The following is a 19551-nucleotide window of genomic DNA, read 5'->3' as shown; positions in this document are numbered from 1 at the left end:
GCAATGGTTTTACTGAATTATGTTTTCATAAACATCACCCAGGAGAGGTAAACATGGTTTACTGTGTATCTAATGAATAAAAACATTTTGGCTAACAGGCCTATTTAATTATAATTTAGCATAAGGACCATACGCTAGTGAAAGAATACAATAAAAGGAATATAATGAATAAATGAGGTGGGTATTACCAAGATAACAAGGAAAAACCCTCCAGAAAAACTCATTCAGCAATTAATCCTCTTATTAAATGAAAAGCCTTAACCAATAAGGTGAAGTTTGGGAAATAAAGATGATGTCTCTTAAGAGTGAGACTCTATTACTTTGTTGTTGTTGTTGTTGTGGAAAAGAGAACAGATGTCACTGCTTTTCTACTCTACAGAAAAGGGTCTCCTGAGTCAGAAATTGGTGATATTCAAGGAGATAAAGTAAGATCCTGTTACAATATTGTTCCAACAACTTCACAGGCATATAACAATAACACAGTCATCTTATCCTTGTACTTTGAATGGCTGCCTTGGTGTCACAGTGGTTGGCATCAGAACTGTGAGTGTTTTAACTAAACACTAAGCTACTCTTTGGGGTACATAAACAACTACACAGATTTAACTCAGGTTCTCAAGAGCTGGAATAGGAAAACACTTCCAGAGCTCCTAATTCATACCTGGAAGGCCATCAACAAAAAGGGAGAAGAGGTTTTACAATAGCCAGAGAATTCTTAGTCACTGAAATTGCTTTCTCCAATATTCAACATGAAGCTCTCAGCCCAGAAGACCTCAGGGGGCAAAAAACCAACTTCCCAAGGTTTACTAATTAACTTTTGTAATCTTTTAGAATGGTTGGCTCTAAATTGATTTTATTCTACTTGATGTGATAGTTTTGCAAAGCAAATAGATTTATATATGCTTATAGCCTCATACTTTATGTTAGCTTGCTTTCCTATCTGTTTAACAGGGTACAGACTTGGCTTTCGGTGTGACCAGCAAAATTGGATTCGTGCTAAAAATATAAACCAGATTGATGGCTGCAATTCCTGCAACCGCTCTATGTAGTTCTCATAGTGGAAACACTGGTCTTACAACTTGAGAAGCCATTTTAATGGCCTATAATGAACTGAACAGACTGATTTCTGCCATTAGACCAGTTAAGCAGTGGGCATTTGCCTTGCAAGGTAATCTAAGCATTTGGCAGGCATTTTAAAGCTGCTTTATTGTGTTTCTGTGGCTGATGTTTAGCAGGCTTAAACAACATGGGAGCTCAAAACATTAAGTGATTTTTAATAGAGATAGTACCTAATTTAGAACACAATTATAAGCAGCTGTAGAACAGATTTCATGAGAACAAGGTTATGTGGGATGGATGCCCGATGTTTCCCAACTAATAACACATTGTCAAGTATTACCCCTGAAAAGGGTGTTTTCATTCAGTAGTGATTCCCAAAGCCTGATTTATAGACTACTTGCAACTGTCACCTGGGAGGGCTGGTTAAAAATGAAGATTCCTGTGCCTTCATTTTTATGAACACAAGAATTCCATTTCCTGAATGAGTACATCTGGGAGCAGTGCCTCAAAAGCCACATTTTTAACAAGCATCTCAAATGATTCTGGTGCAAATCAAAGTTTGAGACTCACAGTTTTATTAAGATATATAGAGAAACACATATATTGTTTCACTCAGCTGTAGATATGCAGAGATTTAAGTTATCAGTCCCCAGGAAAAGCTACTCCACTCACTGGTAGAGCCCATGCCTTAACATCTTGCCTCTAGGAGCAGCGTGAGGGCAGAGATGAGTTGCCACTGTCCACAGTGAGGAAAGCATCTTTTCACAGCAAGCACTGGCACGAAAGACACTCCTCATACTTCTGATGAATAAATGGATTGCTGGGATAGGATTGCATACTCACATTTCTGTCTATAAGGACCATGCACTCACATTTCTATCTAGAGGCACTGGGACTTCCATTCACTCACACCCATTTGACAAGTCTCTGTAGGAAAAGAGATCCAAGCATTCAGCATACCTACAGGTGGATTCAGGGTGGGACCGTCTTAATATGGAGCAGAGCTTCCCGATGAGGATGCCCTGAATCCTAGGGTACAAGTGTTCTGAGATATTGATCTCCACAGCCCACTACATCCCTCTCTGGTGACTGGTAGGCAGCCTCATCCATTTCTTTGGTGTTCGACACAAACATTGTCATTTCTGTGGTATCATTTTCTATGTGGGCCAGGAAACTAAACAACAATAGTTTGGGACATACCACTCTAATTAATGAGAGAGTGCAGGTATGTTTTTGGGGAATTTATCTCATCATTTAATAATCACTCCTTACATATCTGGTGTGGTGATCTCACAGTTCAAAGTGTAGGAGTTTTAACTGAACAGAAATGTTATACAGCTATTGCCTCTTAGGTTACATAACTGATAGCCGTCCATGGAAGACAGATGGATGGTTCGAGGTCACTACTGCACGCAAGGGATAAGTGCTCAGGTTAGGGCAACTCAGAGAGTAAGAAAAGACATGGCCCCTGCCTTTATGGAGCACATCATCAAGCAAACTACACAGAGATGTTTACCCAAGAACGTCAACGGCATTGGGATGTGTGATGAGAAAGCATGTAATGAAGGACTTGGTCCAAAATCTGGATGATCAGATAAAGCTTCCCTGAGGAAAGGAGAGTGAATCTGACACCCCAAAGATGAGAGATTAGCTAGGAGATGGCGCAGAGAGGATCTAGATAGAGGGAAAAGGGGTATCTCAGGACAGGATGGCTGAAGCATAGCTTGAAGAAAGAGCCTGCAGAGACAAAGCAGGAGTTAGGCAGGGGCCAGATGACACAAGGCTTTGTAGGCCATGCTGAGAATTAGGGTCTTAATTCCAAGAGTAACGGGAAGTCATTGAGTTTTGAGCAGGGGGACAGATGCTCACATAAATATTTGAGTCCGTTCTCCAAAGCTCTAGCCTGGCAGAATGTGGTGGGCTAAGACAGGACCTCAAATCTGAGTTTTAAGGAAGTCCCAGGGGATCTGATATGAAGCCAAATTTGGGAATGAGTGTGATGGAACATTAGTTGCCCATGGCTCTATTCTGAGCAAGTGACCTTTAAAGTAATGTTATGACAGGAAAAGGACATTCATTCCTCACACTGTTAACTTATGCTAGTCCTATCATATAAGCTCTGAATCAAAAGCAACATCAGCACATCACTCATTCTGGGGACTGCCTGGCATCTGTAATAGGCATTGGGTTGGTGCCACAGCCCACGCTTCACTTCAGCACACGCCAGCCTGATCCACCTGTCTCACCTGTGCTGATTTCCTGCAGGACTTCCCTGGGCTCTGGCTGCTTGGCCTGCTGTGTGGCAGGGAGGATGTGCTAGGGAATTAACATGTACAGCCTCACTCTGTGGTTCAAGGGAATTGGTGTTTCAATAGTTCAGCTCTCTCATCCCTATGGTGGGCTAACTCTGAGATATGCAATTTACAAGAAATCCCAGAGTTTTCCCAGCAGGTCTGTGTTCCTGCTGTCCACGGTGGTAACCAGCGTGACAACTAAGCTTTTTCTGGCTGCCTGCCCTTCCCTGCATCACTTCCTCACTTGCCTACTGATATTTTCTTGACCTCCTAAGTAAACTACTTGCAATTAAATCCTTGTCTGAGAGTTTGCTTCCAGGGATGCAAATTGTCTCTTGTGTGCCAAAGTGCATTAAAAAAAATTGTAATGTCTGGCAACCAAATTTTAGTAAATTCTTAAGAAAAATGCAAAGAAAATTTGTTAAAATCTGAGTGGGAAATTATATCCAGGTGAGTAATGTGATATGGGAATCATCTTGCTTAAGCAATCTATTCAAAGCTTAACTTAGGAATAGCAAAGAAAACTAGGTATTGATGGAACATATCTCAAAATAATAAGAGTTATTTATGACAAACCCATAGCCAATATCATACTAAATGGGCAAAAGCTAGAAGCATTCCCTTTGAAAACCAGCACAAGGATGCCCTCTCTCACCACTCCTATTCAACATAGTATAGGAAGTTCTGACCAGGGCAATCAGGCAAGAGAAGGAAATAAAGCATATTCAAATAGGAAGAGAGGAAGTCAAATTCTTTCTGTTTGTAGACGACATGACTGTATATTTAGAAAACCCCATCGTCTCAGCCCAAAATCTTCTTAAGCTGATAAGCAACTTCAGCAAAGTCTCAGGACACAAAATCAATGTGCAAAAATCACAAGCATTCCTATACACCAATAATAGACAAACAGAGAGCCAAATCATGAGTGAACTCCCATTCACCATTGCTACAAAGAGAATAAAACACCTAGGAATAAAACTTACAAGGGACGTGAAGGACCTCTTCAAGGTGAACTACAAACCACTGCTCAAGGAAATAAGAGAGGACACAAATAGACAACATTCCATGCTCGTGGATTGGAAGAATCAATATCGTGAAAATGGCCATACTGCCCAAAGTAATTTATAGATTCAATGCTATTCCCATCAGGCCACCAGTGACTTTCTTCACAGAATTGGAAACAGACTACTTTAAACTTCATATGGAACCAAAGAAGAGTCCATATAGCCAAGACAATCCTAAGCTAAATGAACCAAGCTGGAGACAACACACTACCTGACTTCAAACTATACTACAAGGCTACGGTAACCAAAACAGCATGGTACTGGTACCAAAACAGATATATAAACCAATGGAAGAGAACAGAGACCTCAGAAATAACACCACACATGTACAACTATCTAACCTTCGACAAACCTAAAAAAGCAAGCGGGAAAGGATTCCCTATTTAATAAATGGTGCTGGGAAAACTGGCTAGCCATATGCAGAAAACAGAAACTGGACCCCTTCCTTACACCTTACACAAAAATTAAACTAAGATGGATTAAAGACTTACATGTAAAACCCAAAACCCTAGAAGAAAACATAGGCAGTACCATTCAGGACATAGGCATGGGTAAAGACTTCATGACTAAAACACCAAAAGCAACTGCAACAAAAGCCAAAATTGACAAATGGGATCTAATCAAACTAAAGAGCTTCTGCACAGCAAAAGAAACTATCATCAGAGTAAGCAGGCAACTTACAGAATGAGAGAAAATTTTTGCAAGCTACCCGTCTGACAAAGGTCTAAGATCCAGAATCTATAAGGAACTTAAACAAATTTACAACAAAAAAACAAACAACCCCATCGAAACATGGGTAAAGGATATGAATAGACACTTCTCAAAAGAAGACATTTTGTGGCCAACAAACATGTGAAAACAAGCTCATCACTGGTCATTAGATAAATGCAAATCAAAACCACTATGAGATACCATCTCATGCCAGTTAGAATGGTGATTATTAAAAAGTCATGAAACAACAGATGCTGGAGAGGATGTGGAGAAATAGGAACACTTTTACACTGTTGGTGGGAGTGTAAATTAGCTCAATCATTATAGAAGACAGTGTGGCAATTCTTCAAGGATCTAGAACCAGAAAACCATTTGACCCAGCAATCCCATTACTGGATATATACCCAAAGGATTATAAATCATGTACTATAAAGACACATGAACACATATGTTTGCTGCAGCACTATTTACAATAGCAAAGACTTGGAACCAACCCAAATGCCCATCAATCATAGACTGGATAAAGAAAATGTGACACACATACACCATGAAATACTATGCAGCCATAAAAAAGAATGAGTTCATGTCCTTTGCAGGGACATGGATGAAGCTAGAAGCCATCATTCTCGGCATACTAACAAAGGAACAGAAAACCAAACACCACCTGTTCTCACTTATAAGTGGGAGCTGAACAATGAAAACACATGGAAACAGGGAGGGGAAAATCACACACCGGGGCCTGCCGGGGGGGACAGGGGCAAGAGGAGGGAGAGCATTAGCACAAATAGTTAATGCATGTGGGGCTTAAAACTTAGGAGATAGGTTGATAGGTGCAGGAAACTACCATGGCACATGTATACCTATGTAACAAACCTGCACATTCTGCACATGTATCCTACAACTTAAAGTAAAATAAAAATAAATAAATAAATAAATATCAAATAAAATAAAATCCTCCCCGCACCAAAAAAAATATATATATAGTAAACAAATGGTCCAGCCATTCATTTGCTCCTAAGGAATAAAAGACATATAATGAAACAAAGTAATTTATTCCTCTTTCAACAACGCTAATAAAAACTAACATTTGGCCGGGCACCTTGGCTGATGCTTGTAATCCCAGCAATTTGGGAGACCGAGGCAACAGATCAGGAAGTCAGGAGATTGAGACCATCCTGGCTAACATGGTAAAACTCCGTCTCTACTAAAAATACAAAAAATTAGCCGGGTGTGGCGGCACATGCCTGTAATCCCAGCTACTCGGGAGGCTGAGGCAGGCGAATCCCTTGAACCCGGGAGGCGGAGGTTGCAGTGAGCCGAGATCACGCCACTGCACTCCAGCCTGGGTGACAGAGCAAGACTCCACCTAAAAAAAAAAAAAAAAAACACCAAAAAAAAAACCTAACATTTATTGAGGGCTTATGACTTATTAATCACTATTCTAAGAGCTTCATATTTGCATTTTTCATCTCGTGTAATCCTCATAAATTATAAGATTCAAAGCGAAGAGCTATTCAGTAATTCATCAAAGATCATAAACCTAGCAAGTAGGGAAGCCGAGATTTAAATCCAAGCAGTGCCCCATGTTCCTAATCACCACATTCTGCTGCTCTTTTCTGGAGGAACAGAAAACACCACGGTGTGCTCTTGCTGTGCTGGGCTTCAACTACTTACTCATTTGTTCCTTGGGTCTGCATCAAAGACAGAACTAATCTTCAGAGCTACATTAAGAGCTTAGATGGCCAGGCATGCAGAACAATGGCAAAAAGCCAAGTGTTAAAGTTGCATGGGAGGAAAAAAACCCCTAAGAGAGTTTAGTTGCATCAATTTTCTACCTCCAAAGTTTTAGTGTCTCTCACTGGTTTATGTACCTTAAACTATAACTAAGACAGTACTAAACAGAAAAAAGGTTGGCATCACTGACAGCATTTGCTCAGGAAGATAACATTTGAGGAAAATTGCCAGAAGAAACAAGAACCATACTTGTATAATGTATGGGACACTAAGTATAGCATGTAGAAAATGCTTAATGAATTTTTTTTAATATATCAGTATTTATTTTCATTTAGTTTTACTTTTATAGACACTTTACAGGAATTATAGAAGCTTTAATGAAGATGAGATTACTTGCGACCTCTAGGTTTTAAGGCATTAAATTCTTTTTAGTTGAGCAGAAAGCTCAGGATCCTCATAACCTTTTTTATTTTTCAACCTCTTTGTATACTGCTGATTTATCCAAGGTGGAACTGACTTACTGCATCCTGGTTATGTGGGAAGAAGAAAGAAAAAATATAAAACTCTAAATAAATAGTTGGAAAGTCTAAGTTGTAGCTCTTTTACATTTCCTACATATTAAAACTGTAGTTTTGGCCAAACCTGGTACAGAAAGTGAGTCAAGAAGATGCAGTTCAACCTATGAACACCTCTACAGAGCACTCACCTCTGAACCCTTACGAAAAAGACTCCAGGGTGTCTAGGGAGAGGTATCAAGTCATGATACTAGGACAAATTGAGTCCTACCACTGCTTCTCACTCCTGGCTGATCTCGGGCCAGAGGAAGGTCATTGCTACTCTGCCAGTATCTTCTCAAGGGTTAGACATGGACACCTCCGACCATTTTCACAATAATCAAATAAGACACTTTGAAATGATGAAGACACATGCATACACACAATTCAAAACATAAGATTACTAGTAATGTGGCATGCTCAGGATTTTCCTGAAAAGAAGGAAACCCATTGGGAAATGAGTGGAAGGGCATTTCTTTACCTCTTAAAGATATGCTTCCAGCCTCGGGTTACACTCAAAGTTAAGGTTTATAAGAGACCAACAGGAAGGGAGAAGGGCTCTTTGACCTCTTGGAAAAAATTTGAGTCAGGATGGAAGATGGGGAGCTTTGGAAGGGGAGGAGATGGTTGGGAGAAGAATTCTAAGACCAGCGTTGCTGCATACCTCAATGGTAATCAAACTTCCTACCACTAACACCTTCCGAGTGGAGCCATTTCAGCAGATCACTAGTGCACAGGCTGCTTCGGACATTTTCATTTCCTGCTTGATTCCCAGGGCCGCAAAAAGGGGAAGTGGCAGAAAGGGAGGCTCAACTAACAAACTAAAGTACTGCTTTGCACATATACAGTGATATAGAGCAAGGACATACATTTCATTTTATTTTTGACAGTGGAGGTGACAATCCTAAGTGAGTCAATTCAAGGTCTCAGTGAGTAAACGCTTTCATTGAAACCCCTGAGAGAGGATGGGAACTTTCAAACCCACTCATTTTTGCAGAAAAGTTACAAAAACAGTGAAAAGACAAGGAAAAGTAATGGCAGGTCAGACTTCATTGACTCAAAAGATGGTATGCCAAGTACTTGCATAGACATTATTTCATTTAATTATTAATAGGTAATAATTATTAGGTAATCAATAATTAGGTTTTAACAGGTAATAATTACTAATGATAATTATTAATAGGCATAGGCAAAAATATCATTTTAAAAATATTTAGACATGAAATATGTGCAATGGGTCATAAATAGAAAACTTTAAAATGTCTGAGATTGTTTCCTTGATCACAAATGCTGACCATGAGGAAGGCCCAGGACCACTCTTGAACAGAAGACAGAACACCGAAATAGTTAAGACTCATTATAAAGATTACTCTATTCTTACATGGATTTACAGCCAAAAAGGAATCCACAAAATCATCCAAACTAACTACTTCTTTGCTCTGTGAGAAGACTTTGGCTCCAGGTATTTGGACCAAACACCCAGACAATTATTGAAAAACCTACAAAAGGCACTACCAACCCTTCTGAGTATTCTGTTGATACTTTTTAAACAATAAACAATTTTTAAATTTTTTAAAAACAATTTTGAAATCTAAAGCGTATTCTTACCACTGTTTTAGTCAATGAACCCTGTATCTATAATCATGTCCACATGAATTAATAACCGTTATGTTTTAAATTTTTTTTTTTTTTTTTTTCGAGACAGAGTCTCACTCTGTCACCCAGGCTGAAGTGCAGTGTTGTGATCCTGGCTCACTGCAGCCTCGACCTCCCAGGCTCAAATGATCCTGTTAAATTTTTTCAAGTGACTCTCATTTTTGGATGCTGGGATTTGGTAAATAAGTTTATGTTATCAGTCGTGGTTTTAAGGATTTAAAAAACCATCACTGTTGTTAATACCAGAAGTTGTTGTAGGTGTCCCCTACTCCATCCAAAGGGTAAACTGCTTCTCTATAAAGAAAACAATCCTTTAGTTTAAATGCCATTATTCCTATGAAAATGCATTGATTTAAATGCCATTATTCCTATGACAATGCATTGATTTAAATGCCCACTAGGTTCATCCAGAATAACGGAAATTATAAAATATAAAAATAAACTACATTGCTTTAGGTTTTAAAGTAATTCATAAAAGAGAAAGCCAAAACCTAAGTATTAAGAAATGTCTTTTTCCTTATCTCGTCTTTCTTTTAATAGCATCCTCAGTTAATTTCAGGGCATGGATCACTTGCTTAAAGATGTATCAATTTGGTTCTTTACTTAATAAACCACTGGGGTTAAACATTCCAACTCAGGTAAAAACTAAATGACTGGGCTTATAATACAATTAACATATTAATAATTAAATGAAATAATGTATATGCAAGTACTTGGCATATAATAAGCACTAAAAGAAATAACGTCCATTCTTCACCAGTCTACTACTTTTCTGATAAAGGTTGACTCTATGTAAGTATTGATCAATTCATGCAGAAATATTAACTGGTATGCAGTAAAATGACTGGAATTTCCAAATTCCTACCTCTAATACCAAGCAAATTAAAAAAAAATGAGTCAGAGAAAAATCCTACCTGATTTGGACATGCTTTTATAAACTCTCTAATTTTTTTTTTTAAGTTCGAGTACTGATCTCTACCGTCATTTCACATTAAGTCAGGTGTATTTTCAACAATCTCCAAGAAAACATTGCTATAGGAAATAAAACATCTAAAAGATAAAAAATCTCTTTAAATTAGAGTACTTCTAAACAATGCTAATATTAGCTCTTTGATTACCTGATTTCAGGGGATGAAGAGCTTTCATTTGCATCTGTCCTTTTATTTCTTGGAAATGACGGACTAGCTGGAGGCATCTCACCACTTAAGCGGTCTGGAAAAATACGGTCTTTATTCAAATTGATTTCTGAATAGGGACAGTTGGCAGCACTAAAAGATTAAAAGAAAAGAAAAAAAAAAAGAACATTGAACATTTCCATTAGGCCATACTTCTTCCAATTAAAATGACAGGATACAGAATATAAAATTCTAAAATTTAACTGAATATGTTATATTGTTATATTTTATAATCATACATACAGCATATTTTATCTTTAAAACATAACAAATATATACAAATAGGAAATAGGTTTTTACACTAGACTTTAAGAAGGAATCTGTTGCAATCTTCAGAACTGAGCAAGGGTCACTGAAGGATTCCCTCTGTGCATATCTCTGGAAACAATCAGCCCCAAGAAAGAAATGCTTAAGACATCATTCAGGACAAAGGTGGGAGAGAGACTGATTGATTGGTTAATGGAGCAGATTTGCTTCTGCTTCCTAAGAGGATCCCCCAGGCCCAGGGCAGTCACACGCTATTTAATTTCCTTTTTTAATAGTTACCTCCCTCCAAAGGAAGGAGGTTTCCTCATGGGCTGTTCCTGTGTTCAGGTCTGGACCTATGCCTGATGTTCTAGAAAATACATGGATCAATTTGTAGCTAATCTTGTTCCTAAGATGAAAAAGGACCAGAGGCCAACTTGGATAATGATGCATAGAGCTCATTTCCCTTCCATTTGTGACTACCAGTTGGTCTCTCAGGTCTCATTTGGTGATCATTCCTGAAAGGAAATCGAGGTCACTCATTGTTAACTCACCATTAGTTAGTATACTCCTGTGCCCAGGGCTTCAGCATTCCAGTCTCTGAAACAACTGGGCAACTGCCGTATCTCAGACCCCAATATACATGGGCCTCTCCAAATAACTGCCTATCTTGCCTCTCTGCTTTTCGGAAGCATTCTTAAATCTGGAAATGGTTTGGGCCTTAGGTAAATTACATCAGAATCTTCTATGTTCTTTTCTTCAGTGTAGATGACAGTGAGAACACTGATAATCACCCAGGGAAAATTTTTAAACAGTGTCTAGCTACCCTCTACCAAGAGAATCTGATACACCCTCCTAGGAAAAGGAGGGAAGAGTTAAAAGGGCTGCCAGGTGATTCTGATAATGGCCTATAAGATTTATCACAGATATCTCATAAGCAAAAATTCTAACTTTATTTTCTTTAAATACTGCTAGCTACACTGGTATCTATCCAAAAGAAGAAAGCAAATAACATCTGATCATGTGCTGACATAAATTTATATAATGTTAGCTTAACATCAACAAAAACAAAAACCAGTGACATTTATGGAGCACTTATGATATATCAAGCGCTGTGCTAAGTGCTTTACATGCAATATTTTATCTTGCCAACATCCCAGAAAAAGGCATTTCATGCAACAAATTAAAGCTTGTAACAGTTAAGTAACTTCAGTCTTCATTTCATTCATTTATTCAAGAAGCACTTATCATGTATGTGCTAATTACCTTTCCAGGCATTGGAAACTCAGTGGAAATAAAAAGACAAGAAACCAGCTCTCTGGTTTCATGGAGCTGATATTCCGGGGGAGATCGGCAATACACAATTATACACATAAACTAGATAACTTCGTATGGTGATAAATGCCCTGAAAAAGAAATACCGTGATATAAAAGAGGGTGTGAGGATGCTATGATGGAGTGGTGAGCAAAGTCCTCCTTGGAGAAGAAGCACCCGAGCAGAGCTGTAATGGTCAGGAAGAAGACCCGTAGGGAAACAATGTGGGAAAGAATGTTCCAGGGGATGGGAGGAGCAGTGCCAACAGGAAAAGCTTGGCTTGTTTGAGGGAAAGAGAGACCAGGTTGGCTAGAGTGTGATGGGGATGAGATGAACTAGGAGAAGCAGGCAGGCAAATATCATGTAGAGCCTAGCAGGCCAGTCAGGACTTTATATTTTTAGCAAACATTACATCTGAAGCTGATGGAAGATCTTCAAATAAGAGAATGACAAGGTTTGATTTACAATTTTAAGGATTACTCAGGATGCCTTTTGGAGAGAAGATTTTAAAGACAGAGAAGATTTCAAGGGACAGAACTGGAGCAAGAAAAGTTACTTAAAAGTTATTTCTCTTTTTGGAGACAGGATTTTGAAAGCAGAGAAGATTCCAGTGGGACAAAATTGAAGAAAGAAAAGTTGTTCAAGAGTAAAGGTATGATGTAACTTGGAATTGTGTGGTTGAGATGGAGCAAAAATGAAGAAGAGGGTCATGGTATCCTTTGTCATCCCAAGAAGACCTGTGGATGGATGGGAGATAGGAAGCAATGGAAAGGAAGAGTTCAGGAATGGCCATTCGGTTTTTGGCTTGAAGAACTGGGTGGTAACAGACGTGCCTGTTTTTTTTTCCCTCCGAGATGGAATGACTAAGGAGAAGATGATTTGGGGGTAATATCAGAAATTGTGGAATTTGTTTATTAGACATCCAAGCAGAGATGTTACTTGCCCAAGGTCACATAGGAATGAAGTAGCTCAGCAAAATGAACATACTATTTCACGCATCGCCATGAGCATGGGCAGACGGTAGTATTTCATTGTATTCATTTAGTAATAATGTGAAGGAAAATCCATTCCCAACTATGATGTCTCTTTTGAACACCAGTCCTTTATATGTTTCACGGGATCCTAATTCAGAGTTTACGGATGCAGGTGACCAAAACCAATTCTGCCTAACTTGAGCAGAAAACACTCACTGGAAGGGCATTTGACAGATCAACAGGAAGGCCAGAAAAATCAGGCTTGGGTAGGAAGCAGGGTACAAGCAACACACTCCCTCAAAACGATCTGCACGGGAGGAGGCTGCTGGGCATGTGGCCCTCACACCACTGCTCTCAGTCCCCCTGCCCTTTCCAGGCCCTGGTCTAGTCCTCAGTTCCATGGAGGCTGCAATCGCAAGGTCTGACCTGCCTTCACCTCATTCCTCAAGATGGTAAGCCCGGATGGCAGCATCTGATTGGTGGGTGTGGGATTCCTGCCCACAATGAAACTGCCAAAGGCCTGAGAAAGGGAAGCCTCGGTCCCTTGTGGCTCCCTTAGTAGGAGGTGTCAGACCTAACATCACCTTGACTTCAAGGAAAATACAAATGTTCACTAAACATTTCTACTCAGATGCCTCAGCGTCACCTCACAATAAATATGTTTAAAAACAACTTTATCATCTTTAACAAATCATGCCCCTCCATCCAAAAATGATTAAAAATTCACTCTCTCAAAAGATAAAAAACACAACTAGCTCCTCCTACTGTTCCTGACTGTTTATGACAAGACAAATTTATTAACCCAACCTCAGGTCTTCACCATCTTTGACTCCACTCTATTATTTGTTCCTTATATTGTGTGTTTTTGTTGCAAATTTATCCACTTAAGCTTCGTGGCAGTAAAAAATAATAACAATTTAAAGACATTTTTTAGTTTCTTTAAATAAACTGTATGCAGCTATTCCTAGAATATCACGACCAGCATTTCATTCATTGTTAAATGCTTGGCCTTACAATTATTAAATACCTGTATATATATTAAAATTGAAATTTTACTGTATATGAAGAAAGTGACAGGTTCTCTTCTTTACCTCATCCACCTCTGACGATGGGAAGACTCGCAGAATTCTTAGATGGGCTGGGTCCCCAGTTTAGCACTAATTACAGTTACAGTGTAGACAATTTATATTCTAAGCCCTAGGAGGGCAGCATCTTCACCTATTTGTTGAATAACTGAAAGAATATCTCTCTAAATCACCATATGTAAACTTGGATAGCTCAAGAGAGGGGTAAGACTGCAGCCATTAGGACACTTACCATTTAAATATCTTTTTTTTTTTTTTTGAAAATAGATTGCTAGGACCAGATAGTAATTTCAATTACAAAATCTCAACCTAAAGCAGGGAAAAACATTCAAAGCCCTCAAAGCAGTGATTTACTAATGATCTACCAAGGGTAGCCTATCAGCTATTGATTTTATGTTAACCCCCTTTCTCTGAACCCTGAGAAGAGTCAAAAGGGTCAACAAACCTCCCATTTTCACACCTACTCTGGGGTAAAGAGGAAAGCCAGCTGGCTCCTGAAGTGGGAGGTGATGACAAAATGGAATGCCACAAAATGCAAAAGCTGCTCAGGTGACTGGACATGCATGGAGGGGGACATCAGGGAGCCTGGTTCTGACCCTGCTCTGCTGCTTCATCCTCCACTCAATAATGAGCAAGCACAGGCTCCGAGATTCTGTTTCATCTGTAAAATGAGGATGATAGTAACAAAACTGACCTCGGGTTAAGTGCATTACCCAGGCCAAATGTTTACATTACCTATTTAATTCTCACAGTCCTAAGAAGTAGTTCCTTTGGGGCTTAAAAAGGGATGTTGTTCAGTGTCATTCAATCAGTTCCTGATGGAATTACATCAGGAACTGTGGCTATCTCTTAACCACTGTATTATATGGGTGAATAGTACCCTTGCACATTGAAGAATTTCCTTACTCCTAACCCATGGCAATGAGCTTGATCTGAGAGTACCATCTTCTAGCAAGATGCTACCGCCTGCTGCCTGTACTCATAGAGCTAACGTGGATTGTGTGCTTAGGAAGTGTCAGGCACTGTTCCAAAATTAACTCCTTTACTTATCACACTATTCTTATTAAGCAGATACTATTGTCACCAATTTATTTTATAAATGAGGACACTGGCACAAAGAAGTTAAGTATTGGCTCAAGGTCACAGAGCTTTGTAAAATAGTCTTATCTGATGGCTTTAAAAACAAAAGCCAACCTATAGAACGTGGGTCAAGTATTTCACTATTTCATCTATTCCCGTAAACCAGCCCTTGGAATAAAAATTAGGGTAAAATTCACAAGTAATTATGTTTCTGAGGAGTTGGAACGACTCCTGTGTCACTTCAAAGAACACAAGTGACATATGTGATCTGCATCATGTTAGAAATGTTGCTTTTTCTGTTCCATATTTGTTCTGTTATGTACAGATACAAAATTGTTAACTTCTAAAACTGCATATGAACTTTAAAAAAATCACCAGTGCTAATTAAACATCTATGGAAAAAGTTGGTTCTCGCCAGGCTTATAGACTTCTAATTTCTCATGTACTCAGTTTCTAGTGACAAAACTTTAATAAGGTATGGCTTACCACATAACGTGTGTATATTCTGTCATGGTTAGACACGTGCACATGTATATGTGCAACTCTTTACTATTACGCAACTCCTCAGCAAGCAGAAGGATAGGGTCCCATAGGATGATACTGTTCTCTACTGTAAGTACTTTACTGAGGTGTATCCTATACTATTAGCATATTATTTCACATATCAGCTAAATATGCAAATACTTGCCCCACTGGCTCCTCTAAGAAGAATGTTTTTTTCTAGGGAAGGCTGGTCCAGCTCATTAGGTGTGGTAGAAGGACTGCCTTATTCACTGTTCTCCAATGCCACCTTAAAAACCCTTTTAATTGTAACTTTTATTGTATATTTTTATACAATAAAATATACAATATACAATAATTGTATATTTTTAACAATTAGGCAACATCTCCAGTTTTCTAAGTGCTCCCACAATCATTTTCATACTCTGTCCTGACAAAAAACAGTTTAAAAAAAAAAAAAGAAAAACACATGAGGCAGGCTCTATCAGGCCACTGTGCATTGCATGAATGCCCAGCAGTTACGGGCAGGGACTTAAGTGCCTTACAAGCCTGGGTTAAATTCTGGTTCCGCCAATGTACAATCTCAGGTGCTTACTTAAGCATTTCAATTCTCTGTCTCCTCATCTATAAAACAAGAACTAGAAAAGTGCCTAACATTCACAGAGTTCCTGTGAGGACCAAATGAGATCACACATTAAGTCCTTGAAGCAGTGCCTGGAACATAGGAAGTCATCAATAAATCCCACCGATTATTATTATTTAAAAAGAAGAGAGACATTTAACCCCTATTGTGTAAAAAGAACATCAGCAAAAAGTAAACAGCAATAAAAACTCCGTAACACACCTCATTATGAATGCTCTGCTTCCCTCATAAAAAGCTGATGCTTCTCTCTGAGCGCCACTTCACTCCTGCCTCTATGAGAATCTGTTTACACCAGACTGGCCTCTTCAGAAGGAGGGACCCTCTCCTCTACACAGTCCCTCACCTAACCCAGCAGGTGACACAAAGAAGGCACTTAACAAAGGTTTGTTCACAGATAGATGCATGGTGAATTAATACGATGTTTACAGCTCGCAGGAGCATACCAAGAGTTACTAATGTTTAAAACATTCCATGGACTTAACTTTAGGTGTTGCTGAAAACATTCCTTTCTCTTTTCTTGTTTAATTTCTCCAAGACCAAATCTTACAAAGAAAAGATTCAGTTCTGAAGGCACTTGATGTGCAGAATGTTTACTTTTTTTTTTTTTTTTTTTTTTGAGATGGAGTTTCGCTCTCATTGCCCAGGCTGGAGTGCAATGGCGCGATCTTGGCTCACTGCAACCTCTGCCTCCTGGGTTCAAGTGATTCTCCTGCCTCAGCCTCTGGAGTAGCTGGGATTACAGGCATGCACCACCACATCCGGCTAATTTTGTATTTTTGGTAGAGATGGGGTTTCTCTATGTTGGTCAGGCTGGTCTCGAACTCCCGATCTAAGATGATCTGCCTGCCTCGGCCTCCCAAAGTGCTGGAATCACAGACATGAGCCACTACGCCTGGCCGAATGTCTATTTTTATATAACTTTATTTCCTTTAATCTCTTCCCATTCCTTACCCTCTCTCGGTAGGCCAAATAAATGAAGTGACAAAGGGAAACACTGTGACACAACCAATATTAATGTTCCCTTGCTAGAGAGTTGGAATTAAGCAATCTGGCTCCTGAATACCCCTACAGATGAGAAAACCATACCCATATCCAACTCTTTCACTGATCATTTATATTTCACCATTTTAAAAAACGTTAAATTATCAAGCTTCATTGTTTAGACACGTTTTGTTTTAACACTTCTTAGATCAAATTCAAACACTGTAATCTTCAGAGAAGGTAACAACAAACGCTAGTCAAAACAAAGTCTCTTGCTTATGTGTTCGTTAAATTGATTATTTTTGCTAAAAGAGCAACTTTCTTTGTTATCTACGCAAAGAGTGCATGTTTTGATACATGCAGTTTCTCAGTAATTAATCCAAAGAGAATTTTCTCATTATGTTTTCCTAAACACAGCATTCTTAGTAAGAACAAAAATAAAAGCCAGTGAAATGAACCTTTCAAAGAATATCCACGATGCAGTAAGCTCCTCCACAAGTCTACTAATGAAATGGAAAACAGGCTGTGCCTATTAAGGATTAATATCCTGCCAGAAAAAGAGCTTTAAGTGATGTAAATAGGACAGCATAGTCGGGGAGTCTAAGAAAACCCAGTTCGAAGACTGAGGAGAAGGGATGTTAGCACTTGGGCAGAAACTGGAACCTCCAGGAGTTTTGTGAATTGCATCCCTTGGTCCAGGGGCTCGAGTCAACCAACAACTCTGCCCAAGGCACAAAATCTGCTAGTTATGCTCTCTATATGTGATAAGAAAAATGAACACGGGTTCTTTATCAATGCTTGTCCTTTAAGCCATCAGGTGTACTTCTGCCTCTCCTTCCAAGAAAATGAGTAATTCTTTATTATGATTCTAATTCCACTGGAAAGGGTTCCTTACCACATTTCTCTATAAAGTCTTCCACTAATCCTCTTAACAAGCACAACACTGCATCTATGAAGAAACGCTCTAAATATAACCACTGAAACTTGGTGAAATGGGTGTGGCCCAGCTGAGGAAACCTCGGAGGTCCACCTGCACACTTGGGGAAAGGCAGTCCTGATGAATGGCTGGGCCATCAGGGAGGGGACACAACTGTCACCATGGGCCTTGCTGTGAAAGGCAAACCTCTCCACTCAAACGTAAAGCAGTCCTAAGGAGACCATGGACATTGCCATAAGGTGTGTCTTCCTTCCAGAAGACCAAAAAAAGTTTTGTTTCATCTTCAATTGCACCTCAACAACATATTGTTAGTATTTACTCATTTTAAAATTTTCTTTGTTCTTTTTCTTCACAACTTGAACAAATTCTCTTTGCTCCAATGGACACTTTGTACAGCAGAAAGGGATGTGTGCCAAAGTTCTGATAATATTTTGTATCTTATGTTTTAATTAAATTATGTACAGCTTTTAAAGCTCCATCAGCCTGTGAATTCTTTGAAGGTTGGGTCTGTGACTAACTTACGGAGTAGTGTCTTGAAAGGCCATTAGAGGGGAGTGGTCCAGAGCACAGAGTTCCCTTCTCCCCAGTTGGGAAGTAAGGCCAGTTACAAACCTCCCCAGTACCCCGTGTGGCCTCACCAAAATGTGGGGGGAAAAAACAGTTCTTATATCACAGGGCTGTTACAAAGGGTATCCAAGATATGTAAAGCAATTAGAGCAATATCCTGCACAGAGTAAATAAATGTTCAATAAATCTTAGTTCTTATTGAAAAAATGCTGCTTGAAAATATTTACTGAATGAGTTTCTAAACATACTGCTGCAGTTTGAATACCCCCTCCAAAACTCATGTTGAAATCTGATTGCCACTGTGACAACACTGAGGTGATCAGGCTCTGCCCTCCTGGATGGATTAATGACATCATCGCAGAAGTGGGTTCGTTATCATGGGAGCGGTTGTTATAAAAGCAGGTTTGGCCCTCTCTGGCTCTCTTCCACATGCTCTCTTGCCCTCTGCCTTCCGCAGCAAGAAAGCCCTCGCCATATGCTGGCCCCTGGATCTCGGACTTCCCAGCCTCCAGAAAGTGAGAAATAAATTTCTTTTCTTTACAAATTACCCAGTCTGTGGTATTCTGTTACAGCAACACAAAACAATTAAAACAATAATGGAAATTTAGTACATTCATGAATTATTTCTGGCATCTAGATTTACATAATGGCTGAAAATCCAGCTGCCTTCACTAGGCAATATTTGATAACTTCCAAGATGTATCATATAACTTTTGGTTTGCAGTCAGACAAGCAACAAAAAGGATTTGCAAATGGAATCATCATCATCCTGTTTATGCTCAGACTTCTCACTCTGGAACATACCTAACCTCATAAAACATTAAGAAGAGTTGTTGAAAAAGGAAGATAAGAAGGCTTTAAGGTTGCAGAGATGAAAAAAAGAGAAAACTATATCTAGATGAAAATAATTACAACAATTTTGCAATTCCTATTAATGTTTAGAGGAACAGGTACAGTAATCTTCAAAATTTTTAA

General features: G+C 39.1%; 1 protein-coding gene across 21 annotated transcripts in view; it reads right to left on the bottom strand.

The window, feature by feature from the left end:
* Nucleotides 1-19551, bottom strand: part of L3MBTL3 (L3MBTL histone methyl-lysine binding protein 3) — a 123910-nt gene that overhangs the window by 27120 nt on the left and 77239 nt on the right. For all 21 annotated transcript variants that reach the window (XM_063666576.1, XM_063666572.1, XM_054492327.2 and 18 more), the window contains one exon: nt 10191-10340. In XM_063666576.1, the coding sequence (XP_063522646.1) occupies nt 10191-10340 (150 nt within the window). The remainder of the gene's footprint in view (nt 1-10190; nt 10341-19551) is intronic.

This window comes from Pongo pygmaeus, chromosome 5, assembly GCF_028885625.2.
Source record: "Pongo pygmaeus isolate AG05252 chromosome 5, NHGRI_mPonPyg2-v2.0_pri, whole genome shotgun sequence".
NCBI classification, from domain to species: domain Eukaryota; kingdom Metazoa; phylum Chordata; class Mammalia; order Primates; family Hominidae; genus Pongo; species Pongo pygmaeus.
Note: the sequence above shows the minus strand (reverse complement) of the source record. Positions and strands in the feature narration are given on the sequence as shown.